At 34.0% G+C, this 22,239-nt stretch overlaps 10 protein-coding genes across 11 annotated transcripts; 7 read left to right on the top strand and 3 right to left on the bottom strand.

The window, feature by feature from the left end:
* The first annotated feature begins 34 nt into the window (after positions 1 to 34).
* Mat1 (CDK-activating kinase assembly factor) lies at positions 35 to 1,912 on the top strand. The gene is made up of 2 exons (XM_014350114.3): positions 35 to 291; positions 362 to 1,912. The coding sequence occupies exons 1-2, from the start codon at positions 168 to 170 to the stop codon at positions 1,192 to 1,194; spliced, it is 957 nt and encodes a 318-aa protein (XP_014205600.2). The 5' UTR covers positions 35 to 167; the 3' UTR covers positions 1,195 to 1,912.
* LOC106637360 (uncharacterized) lies at positions 1,358 to 2,871 on the bottom strand. The gene is made up of 5 exons (XM_014350117.2): positions 2,419 to 2,871; positions 2,198 to 2,330; positions 1,895 to 2,115; positions 1,596 to 1,743; positions 1,358 to 1,519 (listed from the first exon to the last, which is right to left on the bottom strand). Exons 1-5 carry the CDS (start codon positions 2,662 to 2,664, stop codon positions 1,449 to 1,451), a joined length of 819 nt encoding a protein of 272 aa, XP_014205603.2. The 5' UTR covers positions 2,665 to 2,871; the 3' UTR covers positions 1,358 to 1,448.
* A 44-nt stretch (positions 2,872 to 2,915) lies between these two features.
* Muted (biogenesis of lysosome-related organelles complex 1 subunit 5) lies at positions 2,916 to 3,801 on the top strand. The gene is made up of 4 exons (XM_014350120.2): positions 2,916 to 2,975; positions 3,191 to 3,273; positions 3,350 to 3,538; positions 3,634 to 3,801. The coding sequence occupies exons 1-4, from the start codon at positions 2,957 to 2,959 to the stop codon at positions 3,799 to 3,801; spliced, it is 459 nt and encodes a 152-aa protein (XP_014205606.2). The 5' UTR covers positions 2,916 to 2,956.
* A 23-nt stretch (positions 3,802 to 3,824) lies between these two features.
* On the top strand, positions 3,825 to 4,869 carry LOC106637361 (vacuolar ATPase assembly protein VMA12). Its single transcript, XM_014350118.2, has 2 exons — positions 3,825 to 4,239; positions 4,314 to 4,869. The coding sequence occupies exons 1-2, from the start codon at positions 3,825 to 3,827 to the stop codon at positions 4,565 to 4,567; spliced, it is 669 nt and encodes a 222-aa protein (XP_014205604.1). The 3' UTR covers positions 4,568 to 4,869.
* Chrac-16 (chromatin accessibility complex protein 1) lies at positions 4,835 to 5,997 on the bottom strand. The gene is made up of 3 exons (XM_014350119.2): positions 5,822 to 5,997; positions 5,541 to 5,719; positions 4,835 to 5,472 (listed from the first exon to the last, which is right to left on the bottom strand). The coding sequence occupies exons 2-3, from the start codon at positions 5,679 to 5,681 to the stop codon at positions 5,113 to 5,115; spliced, it is 501 nt and encodes a 166-aa protein (XP_014205605.1). The 5' UTR covers positions 5,682 to 5,719; positions 5,822 to 5,997; the 3' UTR covers positions 4,835 to 5,112.
* Positions 5,998 to 6,605: 608 nt separating this feature from the next.
* On the top strand, positions 6,606 to 8,174 carry LOC106637359 (uncharacterized). The gene is made up of 3 exons (XM_014350116.2): positions 6,606 to 6,799; positions 6,880 to 7,584; positions 7,675 to 8,174. Exons 1-3 carry the CDS (start codon positions 6,737 to 6,739, stop codon positions 7,822 to 7,824), a joined length of 918 nt encoding a protein of 305 aa, XP_014205602.2. The 5' UTR covers positions 6,606 to 6,736; the 3' UTR covers positions 7,825 to 8,174.
* A 117-nt stretch (positions 8,175 to 8,291) lies between these two features.
* eEF1delta (elongation factor 1-delta) lies at positions 8,292 to 14,328 on the top strand. Of its 2 annotated transcripts, none has more exons than XM_023392851.2 (9): positions 8,292 to 8,427; positions 10,614 to 10,730; positions 11,419 to 11,814; positions 12,398 to 12,475; positions 12,709 to 12,799; positions 13,160 to 13,362; positions 13,760 to 13,829; positions 13,910 to 14,035; positions 14,121 to 14,328. In XM_023392851.2, exons 2-9 carry the CDS (start codon positions 10,632 to 10,634, stop codon positions 14,273 to 14,275), a joined length of 1,218 nt encoding a protein of 405 aa, XP_023248619.1. In that variant the 5' UTR covers positions 8,292 to 8,427; positions 10,614 to 10,631; the 3' UTR covers positions 14,276 to 14,328. The 2 variants fall into 2 exon arrangements, with proteins under 2 accessions (XP_023248619.1, XP_014205599.1); XM_014350113.3 differs by having other exon boundaries at positions 8,292 to 8,432.
* Snm1 (DNA cross-link repair protein snm1) lies at positions 8,916 to 10,278 on the top strand. Its single transcript, XM_014349990.2, has one exon. The coding sequence runs from the start codon at positions 9,067 to 9,069 to the stop codon at positions 10,276 to 10,278; it is 1,212 nt and encodes a 403-aa protein (XP_014205476.2). The 5' UTR covers positions 8,916 to 9,066.
* A 914-nt stretch (positions 14,329 to 15,242) lies between the features above and the next one.
* On the top strand, positions 15,243 to 16,252 carry Sf3b6 (splicing factor 3B subunit 6). Its single transcript, XM_014350093.2, has 3 exons — positions 15,243 to 15,362; positions 15,597 to 15,715; positions 15,790 to 16,252. Exons 1-3 carry the CDS (start codon positions 15,330 to 15,332, stop codon positions 16,013 to 16,015), a joined length of 378 nt encoding a protein of 125 aa, XP_014205579.1. The 5' UTR covers positions 15,243 to 15,329; the 3' UTR covers positions 16,016 to 16,252.
* A 1,434-nt stretch (positions 16,253 to 17,686) lies between these two features.
* polo (Serine/threonine-protein kinase polo) lies at positions 17,687 to 22,096 on the bottom strand. The gene is made up of 7 exons (XM_014350063.2): positions 21,596 to 22,096; positions 20,895 to 21,119; positions 20,597 to 20,814; positions 20,224 to 20,522; positions 19,862 to 20,140; positions 19,222 to 19,622; positions 17,687 to 18,887 (listed from the first exon to the last, which is right to left on the bottom strand). Exons 1-7 carry the CDS (start codon positions 21,692 to 21,694, stop codon positions 18,666 to 18,668), a joined length of 1,743 nt encoding a protein of 580 aa, XP_014205549.2. The 5' UTR covers positions 21,695 to 22,096; the 3' UTR covers positions 17,687 to 18,665.
* Between the last annotated feature and the right edge of the window lie 143 nt (positions 22,097 to 22,239).

Genomic DNA, 22,239 nt, shown 5'->3' with positions numbered 1-22,239 from the left:
AAATGCTAACCTTCAATGATCCAGCATCGAGCCGCTGTGACGGCGCCGATTTCCATAGAATATTAAGAATATTAGTTTTGATTAACGATTCATAGTGTATATTATATTGATAGTAAAGTATAAAGAATTTTTAGATAAACATTGATTTTTAAGTGAAAAAAGTAAAAATGGAAGACCAAGCCTGTCCGAGATGCAAGACCACAAAGTACAGAAATCCATCGTTAAAGTTGATGGTGAACGTTTGCGGTCACACTTTATGCGAGAGCTGCGTCGACTTGTTATTTTTAAAAGGTACAAACGTTGTTCATTAAATGCACCGAGGGTATTGTTCATTTTTTATCGCATAACTTTATTTTTTTAGGCTCCGGATCTTGTCCGGAATGTAGCACAGCACTGAGGCGAGTGAACTTTAGGGTTCAGCTCTACGAAGATGCCTTGGTCGAGAAGGAAATCGACATCCGTAAGAGGATACTGAGAGATTTTACGAAAAAGGAAGAGGATTTTGCCACCCAGCGCGAATACGACGATTACCTGGAGGAAGTGGAGAACATAATATTCAATCTTGCCAACAACATCGACGTCATGGAGACCAATAGGAAAATTGAGCAATACAAGAAAGAAAATAAAGAGCAAATTGTGAAGAGTAAGACCAAGTTGGGTAGAAAGGAGAACGAGCTGGCAAAGATTATCGAGTTGGAGAAGTTGGAGCAAGAGGAGAGGAAGATTGAACTTGCTAAAGAGGAGTTGGAGTTGAAAAAGAAGAAAATCAGAGAGAAGGAGGCTCTAATAGACGAGCTCATGTTCTCCGACAGCGATGCAAAGAGCATTGTCAATCAGTTTGCATCTGCTGTTCAAGCTACAAAGGAGGAGAGTAAGTTAATTTCCAAAGCCTCAGGATTTAGTACAGGAATTAAGTTCAAGGGTAGCTCGAGCTTTCTACCAGTGCCTAGGGTTGATGATGGACCAGCCTACAGATACACTCCTCTCAGTCAAGAAATCGAGGGACCAAATCCACCTGGCTGGAACGAGATTCTCACGCAAGGATATATTACCCATGTCAGGGCTGAGAACGCTTGTGAAAAGGCAGGTGGATTTGTTGGTAATATAGCTTGTTTGAGAGCACTGCAGGAAGCCATGGCTGGCTTGTATCACAATCCAACCAAGCAATCTGTAGAAATTCCAGAGGAGGCATGATAGTGATACCTAATATAAATTTGTTTTTTTTTTTTAAATTCATAAAAAAAAAAAAAAAAATCACAGAGCATTGTTTACAGTTGAAAAATGATTAATTTAATTATTCAAGTAAAAAGTGAACAGACAAAGGGTTAAAAGAAGAGTATGAAGTCAGTGATTAAACAAATGGCAAGTGTTTATTAAACATCGCGCTATTAAAGTAACTGAGAACTTAAAAATAATATTTATGGACCTAACTTAATTTAAATTGCTGTTCATTGCTGGAATATATCCGGTGATAGGTTGACAATTTTTTTAATGAGGAAATTTTCTATTACTGCTTTGGCTAAAAACAAAAAGTTTACTCATTATTTGGCAAACAATTGATGACTAATGTTAATCAATCACAATTCAAATGATACCTGTTGTTGCATTCTTGAGAATAGCTGCTTTATAAGCATTGATTCCGTGTACATTGGTTATCGTTATATCAGCTCCCTTTTCCAAGAGCTCATAACAAACGTGCGGATGATCACCTTGCGCTCCATAAATCAAAGGTGTATTCCCCTCCTATTTATAAAAAAAGTGTGATCGATTAATTATACTATTTTTTTTACTTTTTAAGCCCATACATGTAAATAAAAGTGTAAAATAAAACTATTTAAGTGATTAAAAAAAAAATTTTTTTTCAATTTTGCAATTATCCGTACAATAAACTCACATCTTCGCATGCATTTGGGTTGGCACCATGATTTAACAACAATCTAACAAGATCATGGTGACCAGAGGCAGCAGCAAAGTGCAGAGGTGTTTGACCCTGTGATCCTTTTTTATTTTGATTTGCCCCAGCTTGCAACAACAATCTTGCACTGCTCAATTGTCCATAACCAGCTGCCCACATCAATCCAGTCAAACCATTATCATCCAGAGTATCCACAGAGCCTCAAGTCAAAAATATATTTGAAATGAATAAATGTGTCTTCCAGGATGGGGTATATTTTCTCTGCATCAAAGTATAAACTACCTGCATGAATATTGTCAGCTGTTAGCTCACCCTGGCCAGCCATGGTGTAAAAAGTAACATCGCCTGTGCCATAGGGTAGCAAAATCTCTGTTTGCGTGTTTCCTCTTTGTAAATTTGTCAGTAAAGTTGGAGGCTACGATGTTTACAAAAATATAAATTAAAAAAAAACCAACCAGTGAAACTAGCAACAGTAATAATTATGTACCACTATAATTGTTTACCTTATACGGCTGAAATGCACTCTTCCTAGTTGCATCCTGCCAAGCACCAGGTGCCCAGTGTTTCTTGGTCTCTAAAGGCTCGGATTTGCAGCTCGACACGTTGACATTACCAGGCTTGCAAATCACTGGCCTTGGCCTAATTCCAATGGGCGATCCTGTGCTGTTGCCGGACAATATTCCAGTATTGGTATCCTGAGGACTGTGCGGAAACTCGTCCGTGAATTCAAAATCAGATTCCTCCTTCATGTCAGCGAACAAACAGCAGAAAAAAAAATTTATCCTCTGTCTGGCTCACATATCTCCTTTTTCTCTTCAACACAAAACAAAAATTGAATGATGATGTTTTTAATTTTTTCCTTCCCGCATCTGTGGCACAGGATCCAGTTGTCAAGTGCGATACTTGCGTCCGTAAATACTGTTTTGTTTATGTATACATATATGTACAGTACGAACATTTGTTTACATATATATATATAGCTGTGCGTGGGCGTATGCGCGCAAATGCAGTCATGTGGTGTCTGCTGGGACGGCGACAAGCATGGCGGCCATAATAAAAGGTGCAGCATCCCAATAAACACAACTCGTCATATATTTACCTCGTAATCACCTTCACTTATAGCTCGTTAAATTAAGCACTGTTGAATCACGTAAATAGTTGAATGTTAATTTAAGTGTGAAAATACGATAAGATAAGCTAATTGTAATACATCGGTTTTTGTGTATGTTTTTTTTTTTTTTTTCTTTTTTTTCCACGACCGACGTGCCGATGCAGATACCGGAGAAATTTGGAGCAGGCTCTTTGATCATCGGCCGTTCGTTCACGGCGAAGTCACGTTTTTCCTGCGAGAGTTTCAGGTAATCCGTTGTTCTTTGTTAAAATTACGAGCCAAGGAATACCAGTGTTACTACATTACACGCAAGCACATTGTAGGACCGAAGGGACGACAGAGAAGTGTCACGTTTGTTCAAGAGCCTAGAGTACTCGTCCGAGCTCGGGCAGAGCCAGTTGGACAGGGCCTTGCAGCTAGGAGATGAGCATCTGCCGAGTTTGAAAGTCAACGTCGACGTGGCGATTAGTATGTGCGAGAGTGTTTTACAAAAGGAGTGCAAATTCGATAGTGTAAGTGTTTGAAGGATAAATTGTGCATGATTGGCTGATTTTTTTTTTTTTTTTTTTTTTTTTTTTTCAGTTCTTGATTTTACTTTTTATTTTAGACCAGTAAATTGGAAAAAAATCGAGGAACAAGGAAAAGCGAGTGGAAAAAGTTTATCAATGATATGACTGACAAGTGTGCTAAGGTAGACGAAGAGTTTCTGATCAAAGAGAAAGAACTGCAGGGTTTTTATGCCGATCTGGAAGAAAAGTTGCACATTAAGTCTTAATTGCAGTGTAGCACTGCCTAATCATGCCAGTAGAAACTATCGAGGATCCGTACGTTAAACTGAAACTTACGCAAAAACTAATCGACTTTATAGTCAAAAATGTTAAAAATGAAAAGAACGTGCCCCATAACATTAAGACATTGAAAAACTGTGCTCAAAATAAGCGTGCAGACTGTACTTTGTCGTTGAAAGATATCAAGTGGCTGAAAACTTTTCTGACAGAACAGTCAAACGGTAAGAAAAAAGTTAATCTTCACGAGCTTTTGGAGGGAGTTGATGTTCAATTGCCTCAGCCAAAGATTACACCGAGAAATCCGGATTTGGAAGCTAGGATAAAAAAACTAAGAGCCCAACAAAATAACAGGGATTACAGGGCTATGACCAAGAGTGTGGATAATACTAGAAAGTATTTGCCAGATGATTCTCTAGCTTACCAGAGTAAGTTAACATAATACAATAATGTAATACTTGTGTGCATTAGCAATCATGACGTAATTTCTGTTTTTTTCCAGTGAAGGCCATTAATAAGCAACTGATTGCTGTATTTACATTTGTTGTGACTGTAGCAGCTGGTTTTGCATTTGGTTTCTGGGGTATATTTTGGGAAACAGAAGGTGTGGACCTAGGGTTTAGATTGCTGATAGGAATAATATGTGCTTTAATAATAGCACTCGCTGAAATTTACTTCTTGGCAAAAAGCCTCAGTGAAGATTATGATGAATTACCTGCATCTCAACCTTTGTCCAAGAGACCACATCAAGATTAAATCCTCTACTTAAACGTATGATAAACTTTAATATCAATTTATTCAGTGCGCATAATTTTTGATAGTTCTATATACTGTAGGTACGATTAAGCGTTGAAATTCAAGATAAAAATCATTGTAAATCTTGAATGAAAAAAATCGCATTTTGCGTTTATTTTATAAATTTCTTAGAATTTATACGTTATTATAATTTAGTAAAAAAATGTTACTAACTGAATTTTCATACAAATTTATTCTTAAGAGCTATTATAATTATTTGTACCGTTGAATTCTAAGGGTTTCCATAGAAATAAAAAGAAACTTTCCTATTACAAATCTAATTGAGTGATCTTAAAAAATATTGAATAAATAACATGTTTTCATCTGTTACAATAACATTGTATGCAAGCTTACCATAATCCAACTTTCAAGGTAAAAAAAAAAAAAAAATTGATCAAGATTCTTTGAGCTTACCATCAACACTTTGTACAATTCGTAGCTTTAGTTTCTTCAAAAAATCAAACCACATAATTACACAAGACTTAATAATTTTATAGATGGAAAAATTATGTCTTTGTATCCTCATCACTGTTACTCTCACTTTCTGAAGAATCATCATGGCCATTTTTTTTATCACTGGCACTGTTACTACTGTCCGACGTGTTCCCGTTTTCAACTTTATCACTGTCAGAGTTAGATTCACTGTCGGATTGACTATCACTGTCTGAATCTGACGAAGACTCTGAGTTTTTCTCAGCCATCATTTCCTTAAACTGTCTGACTGTAATTTTCCTTGGTAGAGTTTCTCTTAAAAACTCCAAAGCGTCGTTGGTTTGCACAACCTCAGCCAAGTGTTTGTAGTCTAAGGTACTTGCCTTGTTTGACTTTCGATGAGCTTCTTCTGACAGAAAGTGAATAAATAGCTCCTGAAAATAAATTAGGATTGATAAGATATTGATACAAAGTTGATCTTTTATTATTTAAAACGACTTACAGTTGCTTTTGCTACTGAAAATAAGCAGTCTTGTCCGATAGCCTCAACCTGTGGAGAGCTTTTCATAATAGTCTTAACTCTGGATATAGGTAACCTAAGATCTTTGATTGCCTTTGGCGGGGATGTCTGATGAGAAGTCATTTTAAGAGTGTGTCCAATTATTGATTGATGAACTTAACCTTTCAAAAAAATTTTGATCTTTAATTGAATTAAAAACTCTTTTATCTATAATACTATGACACATTACATGAACAAAAACATAAATCGTATAACGCAATTACCGTTCAAAGAAAATGTACTTCTGTCTTCTGTCGTAACCGTATAGTTGTTGTTATAAGTGCTTAGTTCCACTATAAAAATACTTGGTTTGAAAAAAATTTGTGTGGATTGCAAATACTACAATAAACAAACAACAATCGCCTTGCGTGTATACATTACACTAATTGTGCGTTAGTTAAGAATTTAAACTGAAAAACCACCTGAAAAGAACTTAAGAACTTCAAACAAGAACTAAGATGGCGCTTTGAGTTGCATATGCATGTGCATGTGCATGTGTTAAATTATGTTTATGTTTTCAGATTTTCAGCTTCTGCTTTAATTTTTTTTTTTTTTTTTTTTTCCAGTGAACACAATAACTGCATTCAATTTTTTGGATACAGTTATTTTTTTGACAATTTCAATCATCAATAATTAAAAATGTTAAAATTGTTCACTTTTTTAATTTTTCGCGGTAAAACACAAAGTTGGGTAGGGGGAGAAAGAGGTCTGTTCCGTACCTTTCCCTTTTTTTTCGTTAAAGATTTTTGTGAGTATTATTAAAACAATTACATGACCAGCAATATTTTTTTGTTTTGCATCATAATCCAATCACGAATCTACAAATATAAGATTTTATGAAAATAAACCACATTGAGAATAAAAAAATTTTTGGCGAATGCCGAAGTGCGTGAAATTGAAAACGAACGAACCAAATGTCACATTTTTTCTCTCTGGCATGCAAGCAGCACTTTAGGCGGGAGAAACTGAAGCAATACACACAGCAATGTAGTGACTCACAGTTCACAGTTTAGTGTGCGTGTGGTTTTCTCTCTCTCAACGATTTGTGGGTCAGCAATTCGCAAGTTGCGAAAAAATTTAATTAACTTTTGATACAAACGTGACTTACTTTTTCAAAGTTGATTGAATCAAAAAAAAGAATGAGTGATACCGAAGACTACGAGGCGATCCGCCAAAAAAACATCGCCGAACGCAATGAATTTGTAAGTTTACCATATTAATAATACTGAACAAAATTATTTCTGAACGACATTAAAGTGATAATTATTGGTTGTTTGAGCAGATGAAACAATTCTTAAAAGACATTGGTGAGGACATCGAAGAGTTCAAGAAACTGGAAAAAAACAAGCCAATAAGCCATAAAGACAAGGAGAACAGAACACCGACATCAAAGAAACGAAAACGGAGTTCAAGCGATCAAAAATTTACTAGGACGAAATCTGTCAGGCTTGAGTTCACCAGAAAGTACAATACAAGAAGTGGAAAAAGAAAGCTGGAGAATGGAGAGAACGAGGAGACGGACATACAGGATCTGTACAATGACAAGGACATTATTGTTTCTGAAAAAAAATCTAGCTTGAAGGTAATGTTCCCGTGGTCTAGGCCTGTACAGAGGGACCTCGACTTGATGAATTTAGACTTTAGCGACAATGATGACGATGAAGAGGATCACAGTGGATCTAACAGCGAATTGTTTCGGCCCAAGAAAAAAAGAGTCGTTAATATTTCAAAGTCTTCGTACGACCCTAGCACTATTCCTTCTCCTGATGAGATCACTGAGAGGATGTTGAAGGGTATTGCTGTCAAGGCTACTAATAAAACTTACGATGCTGTAAATGGGACATCCTGTCATCAATGTAGACAGAAGACTAAGGATACCAAGACTGTGTGCAGGTCTGGAGAATGTATTGGCATCAGAGGACAATTCTGCGGGCCTTGTCTGCGTGGAAGATATGGAGAGTCTGCACACGAAGCTCTTAAAGATCCAGTAAGTATTATAATCGTATTGACTATATTTTATATTATAAACTAACAAGTCTCTTGAATCATTAATTATATTTTTTTTTTTTCGTAACAGCACTGGGCTTGTCCACCATGCAGAGGTCTGTGCAACTGTAGTATCTGTAGAACAAAGAACGGTCAGCGACCAACTGGTATTTTAGCTCCGATCGCGAAAGAGGAAGGCTACAACTCTGTTAAGGATTACTTGGAAGCCTGTGAAGATTAATGCTTGCATGATTTATTGATTTTTTTACTTGTTTTTGTCAAAAGTTTAAGATAAATTATTGATGTCTGTTCAAGAGACGGATATATTATTCGATCCCAGATACTATTTTTGTAAAAGAAAAATCATATTGTATGTATATAAACTTGTAAAATGTGATATGCCGTGGTAAGCTCAACCGACCTTACACTTTTTAAAGTTACCCATAATTGTAAGTAATAATTTTATAATCTTATTGGATTTGTATTTTCAGTACTCATTTCAACTGAATATTCTGTTACATTTGTGCTTTTTTTCTTTTTACACATTTATATTGAAATCAACCTGTCCAATAAACAAAAAAACAAAAAAAAATGCAGCATCTAGTCGTTAAATATGTTATCTCCCCACCTCTGCACTGTTTTTTTAAAAATATCGCACTGCGCTCATTGTCGCCACTACAACAACAAAGAATCGCACAATACGGCGTGCGCAGAGTTGCACAGCCTGAGTCGTTATTGACGCACCGTCTGCCTCTCCGCTCTGACGTCGGCCCAGCCCTTCTTCGCCCGAAAATTTCAACCGCACAGCACGTTACGAGCCGCGTGTCGATCGTCAAGCCCAAAAGTAAGGTAATTCAATTATTTTTTTCATCATCCATCGTAATTTCTAAGCTCCCGATCGGTTTAATTGCTCGGACAGCGCGGGATTCACGCGAGAACGTAATTTTCTGCGGTCAAAAAGTCGACCGATCGATAAAGCACATGGTATACGTTGATGCTGTGTATATATATATATGTATATTCACGTAATTTTTGCGTTCTTCTCTATAAATAAACAATAGCTCGAGCGAGGACGGTTCGGATATTTTTAACGATTTCACGGCCTTGAGTTATGATTAATGCAAGGATGATGGTGCTGGTTACGCACTTTGCGATTTCGCCACCTAACCTACGTACCTATATGCTTGCTGTGTATATATATGTATCTTAATACAGTAGTACACGTATGATATGTGCACATAGTTCAGCAGAATCTGTTTCCGCGTATTTAATCACTGAAAAGTATATACATATTTAAATGTGAATTACACATTATATATATCATATTTTTAACTCCCATTTTGTAGGCTTAATGCTAAGAGTTCATCGACAGATTGTACATTAGAAGTTGTCTCAAAGATTTTTTTCTAATGCGGCAAGTGTAAAATTAGCACGGATACATCGTTTGGTTTTCTATTGTAGGCTCTTCTTATGGTTCTTAATCATGTCGACGTTTAATGGACTTCTTCAAGAAATTCCGGGCATCTCGATCGATTGCTTCGAAGGGGATAACTTGCAGTCCTCTAGTTATTTTTTAACGCATTGCCATACTGATCACATGAGAGGACTGTGTTATGACTTCTTTGATCACTTGGCTAAAGATGATAAGCCTTTTTACTGTAGTCACATAAGCAAATCTTTTTTGATAAATAAGTATCCGAACTTGGACTCTAAATTTTGTGACAAACACATTTTTGAATTGCCTATGGATGAAACGAGAATCTTAACTTATAACTATCATAATGTAGTAATGACGCTAACAGTGTGTTGTGTATCGTCTGGACATTGTCCTGGAGCTGTGATGTTTCTTTTTAATTTTAATAATAAAAGAATTTTGTATACCGGTGATTTTAGGATAAACAAAGAAGATTTTCCAAAGTTAAAGTCATTGCATTACGGTAATGCCACTCAACTTTTGCCACTGCCCATTGACAAAGTTTATTTAGACACAACTTTTTTGAACTTAAATTTTTTGGAATTCCCTTCTAGAACGGAAAGCTCCAAAGAGTTGTGTTTAGCTGTTAAAGATTGGATTGACAAAGATCCTAGAAATGTCGTTATTTTAGAAATATCAGCTCTGTATGGTAGTGAGTTCATTTACATGGAACTTAACAAAAAATTAAATAAAAAAATTCATGTGAAAGACCACGTGTATAGAGTTTACAGCAGAATGAGTATACTCGCTGATTGCGTTACTAATTTAGGTGAAACTACTCCAATCCATGCATGTACGAATAAAAGCTTTCTAAAACCAGTAGGGCTAAAGTGCAGAGAGGATGTTCAATCCCAAAACATTTTAACAATAATTCCATCTGTTCAAAAGTGGGCTGGGAAAAATACAGCGGTCATCATTGAGTGGGATAAAGTTAAAAAACAGACGAAAAACGTTTGCTACTCGACACATCCTTCATATAATGAATTGAATTCTTTTATCATGTATTTTAAACCCAAAGAAATTTTTCCATGCGTATGTCACGAAACTGAAAAGCAAAATATTAATTATTTATTAGATAAAATAATGTCCGAGGTGCATGGTACTAAGGATGTTGGTGATAGCTCTAATCCTAGTTTACATTTTTCGAAACATAAAATGTTTAAAAAATCTATTAATAAATCTGATCTTCTGAGTGATGATGATGACAGTGACGATTCTTGATAAGACTGATGAATTTATTTATTTTATTAAAACCTTAAAATATAATTCGTTTTATAAATTGTAATGAAATCAAATGACTGATACGTGTATTTTTGGATTTTATGTGTCTTATTAGTAATTACAAATGTCATGCAGAAAAATGGATTATAACTTATTGATTTATTTTATTTATTACGCAATATTTATTTAATTATTGACCGTTCATTTATTAATTGTCATAGAATGCTTTTGTTTTGATTTAAGATAACTTTTTACTTTTATGAATAATAAAAATGAAATTATTTTACATGTATGTAGTATAATTTATTATCAGCCCTTTTTCTATTACTTTCTAGCTCTAAATCAAACTAAAAATGGCAGCTGATTCGTGCAGTATCTCAAAAGACAAAGTCTGGGTTGACAAATCATCCTATGACAAAGCTGAGTGCCTGTATCAAGAGAAACTAGGAAAGGTAAACTTTATCTATTTGATTTTCCAATTTTATAATCAAGATCGTTTCATCATTTTTAATTTCTCATTTTTTATTCACAACTACATGATTGATCATTATATTTCTAAAAATTAAAATTCAATTACTTTTTTCTATTTTGGTTTGTAGTATTTTCAGCTATTTTTTTTAACCTATCGAACCTTGTCAAACTAACTTGAAATGCTAACATTATTAATAATTGCTTTGGGGGAATATCTGGTGATAGTATTGTTTAAGTGTGTAATTTTCTGTTGTGTGGGTGTGTCCGATTTAACATACATAACTGATGGTTACTAACAATTCGAAAAGAACACAATTTCATTTATTTAATACATTATCACAAGAACTGTTGGATCAATTATATTTTTTAGTTTATGTGATATCCAATATTAAAATGTCAAATAACAGTCTTTTATAATATTGATTTTTTAAGTTCAAAACAATTGGTTTTTAATTTTTTTTTTTTAAATTTTGTAAATTAATCAAACCATTCTTGAAAATTTACGTTTTTAATTTATTAATGCTTATAAAACTCTAATTAAAGACTCTTGATGTCAGTGTTGCTTAAAAGACAAAATAATGACACAAAAGGATGTTTATAGTAACATAATATCAGGTAGTAGATGTATATAATTTCACCAAAAAAACTTTTTATATAAATGTGGTGCAGGACGTACTACCTCAGAAACCTTTGACAGGGGATGATTCACCTCTTGGTGTCACCAACTCTACCAAAAAATCCAAAAAATCTACCAATAAACAAAACAGTATTACGACAAGTAATAATGACTCCAATAACTCCGAAACAATCAAAAGTAGTAAAAAGAAAAATAAGAAGAAGGAGGCTAAAGTTGCCGAACCGCTTCTTGATACCGTCGCGATTAAAATCGAAGAGTCAGAAATATCGCAGGGAAGCGTTAATGAAACGCCTACCACTAGTAATAAGAAGCTGAAGGCCAAAGAGGCTAAAGAGGAAAAAAATAAAGCTGATAAAAAACAGAAAAATTCAGATCAGGATAAGCCTGCGATTGTTATTCAAGAGAATAAAGGTCAAGAGACCAACCAGGTACTAATTATTGACGTACCGAATTTGTTGAGAGGAAATATTTGTTTGTGATTTTTTGCAGCTTCACATACATTTTTTTAAATTGTAAAATCTCACATAGAACAGTTTTATTTTAGACACATTACTCTCAATTTTACGTTTTAGTTACTAAATTTATTTTGAATGTGATATTGTCTACATTATGTTCAGTTTTTGTGATAGTGTGTACTGTTAAAAAAAAAATTTCTATGACTAATTTTAGTTTTTATTGCATGACTGCCTCCTTCACCCATGCAATGAAATGTACCTTTTCATATTATTTGCATGACCTATTTTTAAGTTTACTAACAAAATGTAATTTTAAATAAAGAAAGCTATAAATACAATTAGTATCCATTAACGTTCACTGGCACTTCATGGATAATTTAACTAATAGCTTTTAATTTTTTCAAAATACTTACAATAGTTAATACAACTATTGTAATGCACCAGTATTACATTAAATTTTGCATGATTTTAATGTTATTTTATAAATAATAGTATACTAATAGTAACTAGCTGTAATTATGGTGGTGAGTAATACTTGTGATATTGATAAATATAGGGAGGCCAGTTTTCTGCAGGAAGCTTAGCCAGTGAGGTTGCCAAGGCTCGTGCTCACATCAAACAGTCCCTGCAGTGTGTAAGTACAATCTTTTTTTTTTCTCATCTTCGTTATTACAGGGGATTAGTTTTTATTCCGTACCAGCTTATTAAATTAAAGTGATTCTGCATAATAGTGCAATAATTCAAGATTAAACTTTATTTCCATAATTTTATAACTTTTGCGAAAGTTTTTATTACATCAAAACGTTGATTACCAGTAATGTTTACATAGGTTATACATGGCTTTACTAAAATCAATTTATATTACAGATGGATGGTATTGCTGCACTAGCTGGACTTGATAGTGATTTCTCGACGCGGGTTGTTACTATCGAAAAGCAAAACCAGGATCTCAGAAACAGTACGTATCTCGCAAAAAAACTAAACAATACGCTCGTCTTATCACACAATCATCAATCACTTAGTTCAGATGTTGATAAAATGTCAATTGATTAGATTATTGAACAAAACTCAGTTTTTTTATTTTTAGTGATTTCATATTTTAAGGAATTTAAAAAAATTTTTTTTCTTTTATCCACAACGAAAAATTTTTCGATCAAGAACAGTAAGAAAAATATTCTTTAAAATGCATGATTGCTTGCAATTAATTTTTTGTACGTAATAATCTATATCTGGAAATAAATACAATTCATCATAAATATCATTTTTATTTCATGTTTCAATTTGTCATCAATCTTAATTTATAAAAATTTCTAATTAGCCGTCCAGGAGCTTATGAACCATGTCAAAAAGCTGGAAAGTCGTGTTAAAGAATTAGAAAGCAAATGTGGCTCTAAAGGAACCCCAGCCCCACAAATCGCTGTTTGTCCTGCTAAGAAGCCCGCTCTTCCCAAGAAAGAGGAGAAAAAAGAAGAGAAGAAAGACGATGATGAGGATGTAGATCTATTTGGCTCAGATTCAGAGGTAAACATAAGTGTATGAAAAGCGTAAGACAATAAGTATAATAAAATCAAACGTCAAAGTTAAATTCTAAAAAAAGGACAGAATAATAATGAAGTGAAGAAAATTAAAGGTTTCACACCAGATATTCCCAAAACTAAATATATAATTTACACAAATTTTTTTAACAACCATAATTCACCTCATCTTCAAGTTTCAGTTTATACGTAAATTTTACTTTTTTTCACGATTTTGAGTTCTTGCACTTAAAAGTAAACAACGAGATCTAAGAGTATTCATTATTATTGAAAAAAAATTCATTTCATACTTTTTCTTTATTTTAATACATTTCATTGTACAATTATAATTTGGATTTTTTTTTTAATAATCAGTCCATCATAATATTATTTTGATACATTAGGGAGAAGATGCGGAAGCGCAAAAGGTCAGAGAAGAACGCCTGGCAGCCTATGCAGCCAAGAAGTCAAAAAGTGAGTCTTGATACATAAACAATTGTTTGCGATACTGTGTTAAAATAACGCTTACGTACTATGTATTTTTTTTATTACAGAACCAGCTATCATTGCCAAATCGAGTTTAATTTTGGATGTTAAGCCATGGGACGATGAAACTGACTTGAAAGTCCTAGAAAACGAAGTGCGGAAGATCGAAACGGATGGTCTTTTGTGGGGAGCATGTAATTATTATTTTAAATAATTTTAATATTGTTAATCATTTTTGTGCAAATACTTTATTTAAAATCAAATTCTTTGTTTTTTTAGCGAAACTTGTACCTGTTGCTTACAATATTAAAAAGCTCCAGATTACCTGTGTTGTTGAAGATGACAAAGTCTCCATCGATTGGCTGACTGAACAAATTCAAGAAATCGAAGAATATGTCCAGAGTGTTGACATTGCGGCCTTTAACAAAATTTAAATCCAACTGATTGATTAATTCTCAAAATAAATCTCATTTTTAAAAAACTTGAACGTTGTCTTATGGAAAGTGGGACTCATAGTGCCATTTGTTTAATGTTATTTCATTCCACTTACGATACCAGACCATCAATACAAGTTTTGCAATATCGAACAAAATTTTAATAAACAGTCTTTTAGACATTAATGATTACATACTCTTGAACATAAAATTAATATGTGCAATCATAACGTTGTTTAAAAAATTATTACGTATATTGATAAAGTTACACAAGAGTACTTTAAGTCATGGAGAAACCTGTCAAAATATATTTTTATTTGGATATATTTATGTACTTGTGGTAATTAGTTACAAAAAAATTCACACAAATTTCTTTCAATGCTATCCAATAATCGTGTTTATGCACAAATAGCTTTAAAATCGTTTGATGTTCCTTAGTACTTAAATAGGACATTATCAAAAGTAATTTCTTTTAATAATGTGGTAAAGTTATGAATATAAATCTGCTTAAATATAGTTCAGTATAAGACAGTTTTGATACACAATTAATTGTTTATTAAAAACTTCTTTAAATATTTATTGATTTAATGTGGACTTGTTTATGTTGTTCGCGCATTGAGTTCCTTGTTTGTGTAGTGAAAAAGCAATTATTATCAGTGGCTGTATTAAACAATTAAAATTGGAATCAAAAATTTGTTTCAGTTAATACAAACCTAATCCACATCCTAGTCTATAATTTTAGAAAATTTGTATTTTTAATTGTGTTGGAAGATTAAAATCTTCACGGCCTTTAGACAAAATAATGATAATTTTCTAAAATACAAAATAGCATTCAATGATTACTTATATGATTTTAAATTTTTCAAAATTGTACTTTGATGATAAGTTATCGACAGTGACTGAATGACGTCACATCCTGAAATCATCACGTCAAAAATTATATGTCTGCTCTTTTTCTCAAGTCCAAATCATAACACACGTACAATTCACAAGTGCAAAGTAAAGGCTGTGTTTTTGTTTAATTTGACAAGTTTTTTAACACTTTTTAGTCAAAATGGCGATGGCAGTACTTCAGCGGCGCGCCAATGTAAGTGATTATACAAAATATATTTATTTACAACAAAGCAAACAAATTTTTTCTCAATACAATTTTACCATAACCTCAATACGGTCGTGGTGTTTATTTCTCATCAATCTTTCGCTAAGTAAAATATTTAATAAAAATTAATGTATCATTAAATGTACTTTAGTATTACTTGAAAAAAATCCTCTGCAACGTTTACTAATCATTGAAAACATTGTTATTTTACAATAATTTCAGGTGCGCTTGCCGCCAGAAGTAAACAGAATCTTGTATGTTAGGAATTTGCCATACAAAATTACTGCAGAAGAGATGTACGACATTTTTGGCAAATACGGTGCTATCCGTCAAATCAGAGTGTAAGTGCTCAATTGACATTTGAGTGTGTAAAAAATATGTCATCAAAAATATCAAAATGAATTTTACTTTGTAGAGGAAACACTGCAGAAACGAGAGGGACAGCATTTGTTGTCTATGAAGATATCTTTGATGCAAAGAATGCCTGTGATCATCTCAGTGGTTTCAACGTGTGTAATAGATACTTGGTAGTTTTATATTATCAACCAAACAAAGCTTTCAAGAGGGTCGATGTTGACAAGAAGCTGGAAGAGATTGACAAACTTAAGACAAAGTACAACCTGGGGGAAGAGAAAAAATAAAATGACTTTTCATTTTGCTGATAACAAGAACAAGTTTTTGGCAAAAGTGATCCAACTGACATAAATTTAAGTCCAAATTTTTATTTATCAATTAGATAGTTTTAATAATTTTATATGTATGTATGTATGTATATATATAAATATCTAAGAGTACACATCAATTAACGAAATAATAGCCTTACTCAATGTTCGAATAAGATTTTTATAATAAATGTAAGTTCTACTTATTAATTTCTACATTTTTTGCGCATCTTTTGAACACCTACTAGTGTGTATTCATTAGGCTCACACAATGTAATTTTGAATACCATACTAGCTATGTGAAAAGAGAAGGAAAGATAAGTTGACTTTTGATGCTGATGCAAAATGTCTTACGAGTGTTGCGGTGATGGTCGTCGCGCCGGCGAGACCTTCACTGATGCCCTGAACGGAGCTTTCAATCACATGGTGGAGCTTCTACAGGGAGATAATGTACCACGTCATTTCACCACGGAAGGCATTGTTATCAGCCTTATGGTGATTCTCTGCCTTTTCATAGTCGTGCGCTTTTTTCGACCTTGCTCTTCAAGAGGTTAGGATTTTACGCAAATTATTTTGAAAATAAAGCATTTCTCGCAATTTTGTAGGAAAATTTATTTTTTTGTAGAGCAAAGCATTGCAGAAAAATGAAGATACATGTAAAATAAGTTGCTTTTTAGAATTTCGATGGGCTTTTTGCGATTTTAATTTTATTTTCATAATGCAACAAATGTAAATACTTAAACAAGATATTGTTACAATAAGTAAAATTATTAATTTTGTTGGAAACATTAACGTGTTAGTACAGGATGTGTAATGAGCTGTTACATACTACATCTACAATCACAAATATATAATATAATTGTATTGTATTAGAGTTCTGTGTAATAGGGAATTTTACTCCCGTTAATCAATAAATATAATAAAAAAGACGTGATGATGGAGAAGTGATATGCATACAGCATCAGAAATGGAGCGCGCGAGAATAAGCTAGGATATGTTTAAACGAAGTCAAAGAATGCCGGTCTCAATATATGTTATTCGATTTATTGTTTTTGATCTGAAATGACATCAGCACTCGAATTTAATGGACAAAAAAAAAGAGCATTCTTTCAATTCTTCAAGATTTGTTAAGTTCCAATTATGTATGGGCCAACTGTAGAGGAAAGTAGTGAACTTTTCTTCCCTGAACCCACCCACAACAATTATACGTACTGCGTATAATTTACCCTCGTTCAAATGGAGATATGTTTTGTCGGATAATTCGGTGTTCCACTTTTTACTGTTACATTTCCCATTGATGCAGACCAGATTTTTCGATTTGTTTTCGACCACGTTACTTTATTCATAAATATTGTTAATTTTATCTCCTTATCTTCATCTCTTCAAGAACCAGATTACAACTATTTTCTTTGTAATAATTTTTTTCTTTTTTTTATTCTATACAAGATTTTCGTTTCGTGGTAATGAAAATAAATGGGAGCTTTGCTGGGGTGCTATGTTGTCGGATGAAATTAGAAAAAACAATAAGGCCGTGCGCAATTAATTTTTCTCGGGTACGGAAAAAGATGTATTTTCTTGCATGTACTAAAATGGATTAAGAAAATGTAAGATTAATAACAATTTGTATAAAAGTAGATAAACTTTATTGTACAGGCTTTGTCACACAAATGATCCCTTATAATCATACGAAATAAGAAAAAAAAAAAATTGCAAAATACTTCTAATTATAAATAATCAGTGAATAAAACCTACGACAGTATGGGTAAATCAACAATAATACTAACGCACTATCATCATTTATACTTCAATTAATTTAACATGTACTTTTACTAGAATTCAATCAAGTCCAAACAGCGTTTTTTTCTTCAGAGTAAAAAAATCTTCAAGTATATGGTGAAATGAAAATTGTTTAAAGTAATAACTAGATTTCAGATTCATTTTAATTCTTGGGCTCGCTTATTAATAAAAAGAAAAAAAACAAGCTTCCTCACCGCGGAACGTATGTACAAAATGAAACGACAATACACCATATAAATCAACCCTCATATCCTCGCTACTCTTACTTTCTTGCAATAAACTAACTTGTTTAGACTCCCATCGATTAAAACGCGGTCAAGTAGTTTCTGTAGAAATATTGTACCGTTTAATTTGTATGAAAAAGACTGATGAAACTCATATTTAGATGTTGACAGGACTCGACAAAACATAAGCATAGTTAACAATTTTTTGACGAAAACAGTTTTATTGTCTATGTGTGAAAGCATATTTTGATGATAATACTCGGCGTCAAGTTTTGAATTTCCAGCTGAAAGAGTGTTAAGATACAAAAAAACCGTAATATCAAACGTTTTATGAATAAAACTGAAACTTTTTATCATCACAAGTCTTAATTATCATTTATACAGAACTACTTCGGTAAAATATGCCTATTTAGAAACAATAAAAATAGTTGGCTTTAAGAATAGAAAAAAAAATTTCACATATCATTAAACTTTGATGATGAACTTACTATTTTCATCTTGTTCTGGATGTTCCTTAGTAAAAAAGTTTAAAAAATTTCTAAAAATGCTTAATATATTATAAAGTTGCCTTTTTTATACATTATTTTAAATATGGTAATTTGCGCAAACTATTTATCTTGCAGAGGAGGAGCCATCCGAGCAATCGATTTCGAATTGAGCAGGCTGACCTTACTATGAGCGTAACTTAGACACTTGGCGAGTCCAGGAGAGCAACCATATTCCTGAATCGTTTTGAATCGGTAGGTTCTGAAATTTTTTTCCTGGTCTATGTAGGTAACTGCAGCCATGAGTGGGCACAGAATTATCTTTGTGTGATCTTGGAAGTTTATCTGGAATGAGGAATAAATTTTATACTTAAAATATAGTTTGTATTACCAAAAATCGTTTTTTAAATGTGACATGTACGTAGAAATCTAAATAATTCGAATAACAGTATTTTAAATATTGTTCTATTTTTTTTTTTTTTTTTTTTTTTAATACTGAAATTTTATATCTAAATTGTATCGTGCAATACAGTTTAATTGAACGCGCTTTCATGACGCACTTGTCAAGAAACTATAAGCTCATTAACACTCAAGGATTTAAATAAATTTAAATTTCAATACCAAGCATAAATTGTTACTGTACTCAACTATATTGCACGTAAAACATAATCTCACGTACCTGCAATGATCCGTTTGTCAGGAGCATCACGACAGCCGTCTGTGTCCTAAACCACTGATGCATATAGGGAGGTCTAGCGAGTGAATCGCTCTGATGGACAGCTACAGCACCACCGGCTTTCATAAGATGATCATTCATGTAGCGCAAGAAAAAGTTGAGAAGTTTCATTTTTTTGTCGAGGCTACGCGGGAAATCCTTAGTAGTGTAGTAGGCCTCTTCTCCCGAACGATCGATGTAGTGAATATTGTAATTGTTCGCAAGCATGATGAGGCGTGTGCCATCATTGTACATAACGCCAACACCATCATCCGATAATTGGTAGCCAAAGCCGTATTTGTCAGAGTAGTCTACCCATTTGCTCACCCAAACAAATGGTTGTGCGTTCGGGTCAGTCATTTCGTCTGAAACATGAGGTAACACTTGTGATTAGAAAATTTTTTATGACATGTTTATGAGTAATGTATCACGTAATGAGTTATGAATAAAGGGTTGACGGAAGGTTAATACAAGAGGAAGGAATAAAATTCGTGCCTGGGGTACGCCGAAAAAATCGAAATGATCTCTGGGGTACTGAAGAAAATATACAAATTTTAGGGTAAATTGTGGACAATACATTTCAAATATAAAAAAATAATCATACCGGTACTCGTTACTTCTTCTCTGGGCTTCAACTTTATAACTGTAAATAATTGATCTTCCAAAGACTTGAGCATCGAATCAATGTCGTGATCTGGCTGCTTCGAGTTAGTCTGACCAATCTTATTAGCATTGTGTGGACTTCCCTTCTTGAGCACATCCTCAATTTTAGGGCTGTTATTGTAATTCATTTCAGACAATGGTTTGCGACTCATGGGCTCAAGCATATCGAGACGAGGAGCCATCGTTAGACAAGAAGCTGGCAAACTGACTGGCATAAAACCTTCAAAAAAAGAAATGTATCAGTAATATCACCTGTACAGTAATGGCTAAATTTAAATAAAAATTCAAGAGATGAAAATTTACCAGACGAAAAGAAAGGATCTTTTAGTAGTTTAGCAACTGGTGGTCGTTTTGCTGGATTGCCTTGCAACATACTGGAGATCATGAATATTGCAGGTGTATTCAGCAAGTGCTGTGGCACTTTGTAATTGACTTGTTTGATTCTGGCATACGTTTCTTTTAAGCTGGATGTTTCAAAAGGTGGTTTGCCCACTAACAATGTATACATGATACATCCAATGCTCCAAATATCGACTTCGTAGGAATGACCTGATTTAGTTAAGATTTCTGGAGCAATATAATTCGGAGTTCCGCACAGAGTCCTGAACATAATTTATGCAAAATTATATAAGGCAAGTAATGGATAGTTTATTGGATTAAAAAAAATGCTGTTTACTTTTTTCTTTCTCCATCGTGCTCTAATTTTGTTGCTAAACCGAAATCTCCAATTTTTACTTGTAACTCATCATTGAGAAAAAGATTGCCTAGCTTTAAGTCACGATGAATTATTCTATTTTGATGTAAATAGTGAACACCATCCAAAATTTGTTTCATATAATATCGTGTTTCACATTCGGTGAGAGATTTTCGTCTCTTGTGCAATTCCATCATAGACTGGAAATGGTAAACAGACATATATTTAAAAAATAGTTAATAAGTATTTTTGGAGCCATTTGAAATTGACTACAACATACCCTTTTTCTGCACAGCTCCAAAATAATGTAAACATTGTAAGTGTCATCAAAGAATCCATAAAAGCCAACAACATGTTTGTGGTTCAGACTTCTGTGGATAGCTATTTCCTGGGTCATTTTTTCTCGCTGGCTGCTTTTCACCATCATCGATTTTGGAACAATTTTGCCAGCAAAGATATCGTGTGTTTCTGAATCTCTGATTTCGTAACATTTTGCAAAGCCACCCTGTAATACCGTTAACAGGCATATGAACACATATACGTACTGGAGCATGATGTACGTATATTAAGAATAGTTGTACAATTATCAGTGAATTTCAATCGCAGGGCTTGAAAATAAATCTCCTGCACTCGTCTGAGCATGTTTCTCTTTCATGCAAAACTTGTAGCCAGAAAAAATAAGAAAAATTGATTAATCAATAAAAAAGTGAACTATTCAATAACCTCATCGTTTTTAACGAACTAACATTGCGCAGAGGAGCTCGGAACTGTAAGGTTCAATGACAAACGGAGAAATCCACAAACCCTCGATTCTAGTAATCCATCAATACTAAACAGTAAACAAAACAATGCTGCCAGCACCAAAAGAAAGCAACAGAGCAGGCAAGAATGAACATCAGATTGGTAAACAACTTTTATCTCATGCACGAATGAGCGCGAAAAAAAAAAAAAAAAACCAAAAAAAGGAGAGACAAAACTCACCTTGCCGAAGAAGCGGCCCTTGAGATACGTTTTCCCGATCTTACTGTCGAAAATCGGATCAGGTATGAAATTTTCCTTCTCCTTCTCTTCCTTGGACATCTTGCTGCTGCTTTCCCTCTCCCGAAAGGGCCTCACTCGGGTATGACAACTTCTCGGCAACTATGCCCTCGGCGCGTGCTGTCCCCTGCAGGCACTACTTTTGCGGTCGAAAGGGCCTTACTGCGCGAGACCCTTTTGGAGAAACAGCTGGGGAAAGAGCTGCTACAGCTTCGAAAAGGTGGTCGTGATGATGGGAATCGGTGGGCACGTACACTTGAGCCCGCACCAACCGACCTTTTCGCTGTTTCGTAGGCACGACACACTAGGTACAAGCCGGTTATGGATGGGTCCTGCAGCCTGTAGCGTTTCAACTGGCTAGCCTCGCGCGAGAGCCCAGTCCGTGACCGTTCTTCTTTTGGGTTTTAAATTTGAAATACTGTTGTACTGGCCAATCCCGACGCTATCGAGTGGGTCACGTGGTTCAGCAGATCGCGCGCCGGGGCTTTTTTTTTTTTTTTTTTTTTTTTTCTCACAAGACTCGTGTCTTATAGGTTAGGAAGACAACGAGGGGGTTTTCTCTTTGTGTTTGCAGAGGAGCTCGAACA

This window comes from Copidosoma floridanum, unplaced genomic scaffold, assembly GCF_036245765.1.
Source record: "Copidosoma floridanum isolate Cflo_tuat_1 unplaced genomic scaffold, Cflo_Japanese_pri ptg000012l, whole genome shotgun sequence".
Classification (NCBI taxonomy): domain Eukaryota; kingdom Metazoa; phylum Arthropoda; class Insecta; order Hymenoptera; family Encyrtidae; genus Copidosoma; species Copidosoma floridanum.
The sequence above is the reverse complement of the archived record's forward strand: the minus strand, read 5'-3'. Positions and strand labels throughout refer to the sequence as shown.